Genomic DNA, 7,118 nt, shown 5'->3' on the forward strand with positions numbered 1-7,118 from the left:
GGCCCGGCCCCGCGGGGGCTCCGTCTGCCCCCCAATAAAGGATTCGTGCCCCCACCCGAGCCCTCGGGGGCTCCATCCGCTCCCCAATAAAGGATTCGTGCCCCCACCCGAGCCCTCGCTCTGTTTCTGCCCCTCCCTGGGCCCCCCGGCCCCAAGCAGACACCGACACGGGGCGTACAAACCCCCCCAGCTTTATTCTGGGGGGCCGATGGCACCCGGGGCCCTCCAGAACGGGGGGCCAGGACGGAGGGGGGCCCCGGGCCCTGAGGTCCGTCTGTCCGTCTGTCTGTCCGTCTGTCCGTGCACCCGCAGCGGGGTCGGGGCGGTGGCCGCGGGTGGGACGGAGTCCGGGGGTCCGAGCGCTGCCCGGGGGCGGCTCCGGGGGCAGTGCCCGGGCCCGGCGGGGCTCGATTGCCCCGGGCAGGGCTGGACTGCCCCGGGCAGCACTCGCTGCCCCCGGCGGGGCTCACTTGCCCCCGGCCATGATGCGCAGGTACTGCAGCGCGTTCCGGGCCGCCTGGGCGCGGGCGCCGTCGCGGGACGGGGCCGAGCCGTGGCACACCGTGGTCGGCTGCGTGGAGAGCTCCACCAGGCACTGGTGCAGCCCGCTGAGGCTCAGCGCGTCTGGGGGCACAGGGGGTCACCCCAGGGCACCCGCGGGGCACCGGGCAGGGCTGGAGGGCACCGGGCAGGGCTGGAGGGGCAAGGGTGGGGCTGGAGGGGCACCGGGCAGGGCTGGAGGGCACCGGGCAGGGCTGGAGGGCACCGGGCAGGGCTGGAGGGGCCAGGGTGGGGCTGGAGGGGCAGGGGGCAGGGCTGAGGGGCACCGGGCTGGGCTGAGGGGCACCGGGCTGGGCTGGAGGGGCCAGGGCAGGGCTGGAGGGGCCAGGGCGGGGCTGGAGGGGCCAGGGCAGGGCTGGAGGGGCACCGGGCTGGGCTGAGGGGCCAGGGTGGAGCTGGAGAGAACCGGGCAGGGCTGAGGGGCACAGGGCAGGGCTGGAGGGGCACAGGGCAGGGCTGGAGGGGCACCGGGCTGGGCTGAGGGGCACCGGGCTGGGCTGGAGGGGCCAGGGCAGGGCTGAGGGGCACCGGGCTGGGCTGGAGGGGCCAGGGCAGGGCTGAGGGGCACCGGGCTGGGCTGGAGGGGCCAGGGCAGGGCTGAGGGGCACCGGGCTGGGCTGAGGGGCACCGGGCTGGGCTGGAGGGGCCAGGGCAGGGCTGGAGGGGCCAGGGCAGGGCTGAGGGGCACCGGGCTGGGCTGAGGGGCACCGGGCTGGGCTGAGGGGCACCGGGCAGGGCTGAGGGGCTCCGGGGCTCACCGATGTCCAGGTAGCTGATGGCGAAGCTCTGCTCCTCCGAGAGCTCCTGCAGCAGCGCGCAGGCGCCCCCCGCGGTGGCGGTGCCGCCGCCCCGGCCCCGCAGCTGGCCCAGCTTCTCGCCCGCCGAGTTGCGCAGCGCGTCCCACGTGCAGCCGGGGGCGCGGCCCCGCAGCCCCTCCAGCCGCGGGCACGTCTGGGGAGGGGCACGGGGGGCTCGGGGACCCGCCCAGCCCCGGGCTCTGTCCCGAGCCCCCCGAGGTGTGGGAACCCCCCGGGAACGGCGGGACACCCCCAGAACCACCCGGAACCCCAAACACAGGGGGTGCCCTCCCCACGGCCTGGAGCAGGGGGGCAGAGGGGACTCTGGGGACTCTGGGTGTCTCTGGGTGTCTCTGGGTGCCTCTGGGTGTCTCTGGGTGACCCAGGGTGTCTCTGGGTGTCTCTGGGTGACCCAGGGTGTCTCTGGGTGTCTCTGGGGTGTCTCTGGGTGACCCAGGGTGTCTCTGGGTGTCTCTGGGTAACCCAGGGTGTCTCTGGGGTGTCTCTGGGTGACCCAGGGTGTCTCTGGGTGTCTCTGGGGTGTCTCTGGGTGACCCAGGGTGTCTCTGGGTGTCTCTGGGTGACCCAGGGTGTCTCTGGGTGCCTCTGGGTGTCTCTGGGTGTCTCTGGGTGTCTCTGGGTGCCTCTGGGTGTCTCTGGGTGACCCAGGGTGTCTCTGGGTGTCTCTGGGGTGGCTCTGGGTGTATCTGGGTGTCTCTGGGTGTCTCTGGGTGACCCAGGGGTGTCTCTGGGTGGCCGTTTCCCCCCCAGTGCCCCCAGTACCACATTGAACTGGTCCTCCTCGCCCTCGGCCTCGCTGCCGTCGCGCGGCTCCATGGGCACGTTGTGGATCCTCACCAGCATCTTGGCGGCCGCATTGCGCTTGGCCAGCTTCTTGGAGGTGCCGCTGCCTGCGAGGGGCCGGGGGTGAGCCGGGACCCCCGGAGCCCTGCCCGGGACCCCCGGGCCCCTGCGCTGCCCTCACCGATCTCCACGAAGCGCTCCACCCGGCACGTCATGGTGAACTCCTTGCGGTGCGCCGGCCCCGACTCCTGCGTCACCGTGTACTCGGGCAGGCGCCAGCCCTTCTGCACCACCAGCTCCTGAGGGGACACGGGCACAGGGCCGGCCCTGGGGACACGGCCGCGCCACCAGGGGACAGCCCCGAGCCACCAGCGGCCGGGCAACGCGCTCCAAACCTGAGACAGCCGGCCCAACACGGGGATAATGGCCCCAAAATGGGGATAATGGCCCCAAAACGGGGATAATGGCCCCAAAAGGGGATAACCGGCCCCAAACGGGGATAACCAGCCCAAAACGGGGATAACCGGCCCCAACACGGGGATAACCGGCCCCAAAAGGGGATAACCGGCCCAACATGGGGATAACCGGCCCAAAATGGGGATAATGGCCCCAACACGGGGATAACCGGCCCCAACACGGGGATAATGGCCCCAACACGGGGATAACCGGCCCCAAAACGGGGATAACCAGCCCAAAACGGGGATAACCGGCCCCAACACGGGGATAACCGGCCCCAAAAGGGGATAACCGGCCCAACATGGGGATAACCGGCCCAACACGGGGATAACCGGCCCCAAAACGGGGATAACCAGCCCAAAATGGGGATAACCGGCCCCAACACGGGGATAACCGGCCCAAAATGGGGATAATGGCCCCAAAAGGGGATAACCGGCCCCAAACGGGGATAACCGGCCCCAAAACGGGGATAACCGGCCCCAAGATGGGAATAATGTCTCCAAAAGGGGATAACCGGCCCAAAATGGAATAATGGCTCCAAAAGGGGATAACTGTCCTCAAAATGGGGATAATCAGCCCCAAAACAGGCATAACTGTCCCCAAAAGAGGGATAACCCACCCAGAGCAGGAATGACTGTCCCTAAATGGGGATAATCAGCCCCTAAATGGAATGACTGTCCCTAAAAGGGGACAATTGGCCCCAAAAAGGAGGCGACCGTCCCCACAACAGGAACAACGTCCCCAAAGCCCATCGTGTTCCCCCCACCCCACAATGGGGGAGGTCCCCCCCAGGGCCGTGTCCCCCCACCCCGGCCAGGTGCAGGGGGGCGGGTTGGTGTCCCCTGTGTCCCCTGCGTCCCCTCCCGGGGGTGGCACCCACCTGCAGAGCCCCCACAGGGTTACACTCGGCCTGGGGGGGGGACACCGGCGGCTTCATCTCCAGGGGGGGGCCCCTGTGGGGCACAGGGGGGTCAGGGGGCACAGGGGGCACCCACGGCCCCATTGGGGGCACAGGGGGGTCCGGGGGCACCCACGGCCCCATTGGGGGGGGCACAGGGGGGTCAGGGGGCACCCACGGCCCCATTGGGGGGGCACAGGGGGCACCCACGGCCCCATTATGGGCACAGAGGGGTCAGGGGGCACCCACGGCCCCATTGGGGGGGGCACAGGGGGGTCAGGGGGCACCCACGGCCCCATTGGGGGGGCACAGGGGGCACCCACGGCCCCATTATGGGCACAGAGGGGTCAGGGGGCACCCACGGCCCCATTGGGGGCACTGGGGGGTCAGGGGGCACCCACGGCCCCATTGGGGGCACAGGGGGGTCAGGGGGCACCCACGGCCCCATTGGGGGCACTGGGGGGTCAGGGGGCACCCACGGCCCCATTGGGGGCACAGGGGGGTCAGGGGGCACCCACGGCCCCATTGGGGGCACTGGGGGGTCAGGGGGCACTGGGGGGGGGGCACATGGGGCCCCCCTTACCTGGGCGCGGGCGGGGGCGCGGCGGGGGCCGGGGGGGGCGCGGCGGGGCCGGGCTCTGCGGGGGGCTCCGGGGGGAACGGAGAGCTGGGGGGGGCAGGGGTCAGAGACACCCCCAGGCACTGCGGGGACCCCCCCAGCCCCCCCCGGAACCCAGAGACCCCCCCCAGGCATTATGGGGACCCCCCCAGCCCCCCCTGGAACCCAGAGACCCCCCCCAGGCATTATGGGGACACCCCCAGCCCCCCCTGGAACCCAGAGACCCCCCCAGGCACTGCAGGGACCCCCAGCCCCATTGGGAACCCAGAGACCCCCCCAGGCATTGCGGGGACCCCCCCAGAGCCCCCCAGGCACCGCCAGACTGCCCAGACCCCTCCAGGGACCCCCAAACTCCCCTGGGAGCCCCCAGACCCCCCGGAACCCCAAATTCCTCGGACCCCCCATAACCCCCAGACTGCCCAGACCCCCCCGGACTCCCCTGGGAGCCCCCAGCCCCCCCCGAGCTCAGCAGAGCCCTCACACCCCGCAGGATCCCCCCCCCAGCCCCCTTTGGGTACCCCCTCCCCACAGAGCCCCCAAACCCGGGTACCCCCAGAGCCCCCCAGTGCCCCCCCCAGCGCCCCCAGCCCCACCTGTGCTCCAGGGGCTCCAGCATGGCCCCCCCCCCTCTGAGCAGCCTCAGGGCCACCTCGGCCGCCTTGTGCTTGGCCGCCTTCTTGCTGGGACCCTGCCCTGGGGGACACACAGGGGACATCAGGGACAGCAGGGGACACTGGGGACACTGGGGACACTCAGGGGACATCAGGGACAGCAGGGGACACTGGGGACACTCAGGGGACATCAGGGACAGCAGGGGACACTGGGGACACTCAGGGGACATCAGGGACAGCAGGGGACACTGGGGACACTCAGTGGACACGGGGACATCAGGGACAGCAGGGACAGCAGGGGACACTGGGGACACTGGGGACACACAGGGGACATCAGGGACAGCAGGGGACACTGGGGACACTGGGGACAGCAGGGACACTGGGGACACACAGGGGACATCAGGGACAGCAGGGACAGCAGGGGACACTGGGGACACTGGGGACAGCAGGGACAGCAGGGGACACTGGGGACACTGGGGACAGCAGGGACACTGGGGACACTGGGGACACTGGGGACAGCAGGGACACTGGGGACACTCAGGGGACACGGGGACAGCAGGGACACACAGGGGACACTGGGAACACTCAGGGACAGCAGGGACACACAGGGGACACTGGGAGGTTTGGGGTCAGTGGCACAGTGATGTCCCCAAGGGGACAAGAGGGACAGGGAGGCCCAGGACAGTTGTGGGGGCCCCCCAAGTGTCCTGTGGGTCAAGGGACCCACTGGTGATGTCCCCGAGGGGACAAGAGGGACAGGGAGGGGACAGCAGGGACAGGGTGTCTGCGGGGTCCCGGGGGTCCCACCGGTGCAGCTGATGTCCCCGAGCGTGACGCGGAAGGTGAAGTTGGGCTGGTGCGCCTGGCCCTCGGCCTTGAGCAGGTCGTAGCCCGGGGTGCGGCCTAGGCGAGTGCCATACTCCTGCAGGAGGCTGATGGGCGTCTTGCCGGGGCTGGCCGCCACCATCTGCTCCAGGCTGCGGGGACACCGCGCCGTCAGCGACACGGGCACGGGGGCACGGGCACGGGGGCACGGGGGCACGGGGGCACGGCGGGGACACGGACACAGGGGCGACTGGGGTGGCATTTGTGCGTGATGCGGTGACACGGGGACGGGGATGGAGCCCCAGCAGTGTGAGGGGAAGCGGTGGCACTGCCACACAGCCTGGGGACACAGGGACACGGATGGAACCCCGGCAGGGCGTCGGGGTGTGGCACTGCCAGCTGGGACACACGCGAGCCACGGCCGGGACACGGGGAAAGGGATGGCAGTGCCACACACCGCGGGGACACGGGGACAGGGATGGCAGTGCCACACACCGCGGGGACACGGGGACAGGGATGGCAGTGCCACACACCGCGGGGACACGGGGACAGGGATGGCAGTACCACACACCGCGGGGACACGGGGACAGGGATGGCAGTGCCACACACCGCGGGGACACGGGGACAGGGATGGCAGTACCACACACCGCGGGGACACGGGGAAAGGGATGGCACCGTCCCACACGGCCGGGACACGGGCAGGGGATGGCAGTGCCACACACCGCGGGGACACGGGGAAAGGGATGGCAGTACCACACACCGCGGGGACACGGGCAGGGGATGGCAGTGCCACACACCGCGGGGACACGGGGAAAGGGATGGCAGTACCACACACCGCGGGGACACGGGGACAGGGATGGCAGTGCCACACACCGCGGGGACACGGGGAAAGGGATGGCACCGTCCCACACGGCCGGGACACGGGCAGGGGATGGCAGTACCACACACCGCGGGGACACGGGGACAGGGATGGCCCTCTCACACACCGCGGGGACACGGGCAGGGGATGGCCCTCTCACACACCGCGGGGACACGGGCAGGGGTGGCACCGTCCCACACCGCCGGGACAGCCCTGTCCCCCCTCCCTCTCCCTTCCCCGCCCGAGCCCGGCCTAGGCCGCCGCCGCCCCCCGCCCGCCGCCGCCAGCGCGGGGCCCGGGCGGTGCCGGGCAGCCCCGGAGGGCCCCGGCGGTGCCGGGCGGTGCCGCAGGGCCCCGGGCCGCCCCGGGGGTCCCGCTACCTGGGGAAGGCGCCGCCGCTCCGCCGGGCCCCGCCCGCCCCCTCCTCGCTCATCCCCGCCGCTCCGGCCGCCGCCCGCGCCGCCAGGGGGCGCGCGGCATCACGGGAGCGCCGCGCCGCGCGGGGGCCGATGGGAACTGTAGTCCGCCTGCAGCGCGCTCAGCCCCCGTCAACCCGCCGGAGGACTACGCTTCCCATAACCCCCCGCGCCAAGGGGAGGGCGGGAGCGCGGAGGAGGCGGGAAGCGGGATCACGTGGTGCTGGAGGGGCGGGAAGGGGGCCGTGCCTCAGTTTCCCCCGAGAGGGGTC

The 7,118-nt window shown here is 71.7% G+C and overlaps 1 protein-coding gene across 2 annotated transcripts; it reads right to left on the reverse strand.

Moving 5' to 3' along the window:
• Positions 1-220: 220 nt before the first annotated feature.
• On the reverse strand, positions 221-6,876 carry TARBP2 (TARBP2 subunit of RISC loading complex). Of its 2 annotated transcripts, none has more exons than XM_058822151.1 (9): positions 6,811-6,876; positions 5,554-5,723; positions 4,729-4,828; positions 4,100-4,183; positions 3,499-3,571; positions 2,344-2,461; positions 2,142-2,269; positions 1,320-1,512; positions 221-624 (listed from the first exon to the last, which is right to left on the reverse strand). In XM_058822151.1, exons 1-9 carry the CDS (start codon positions 6,861-6,863, stop codon positions 467-469), a joined length of 1,077 nt encoding a protein of 358 aa, XP_058678134.1. In that variant the 5' UTR covers positions 6,864-6,876; the 3' UTR covers positions 221-466. The 2 variants fall into 2 exon arrangements, with proteins under 2 accessions (XP_058678134.1, XP_058678133.1); XM_058822150.1 differs by having other exon boundaries at positions 2,344-2,557.
• Positions 6,877-7,118: the final 242 nt, after the last annotated feature.

The sequence above is a fragment of the Ammospiza caudacuta genome, chromosome 31 (assembly GCF_027887145.1).
Source record: "Ammospiza caudacuta isolate bAmmCau1 chromosome 31, bAmmCau1.pri, whole genome shotgun sequence".
NCBI classification, from domain to species: Eukaryota; Metazoa; Chordata; class Aves; order Passeriformes; family Passerellidae; genus Ammospiza; species Ammospiza caudacuta.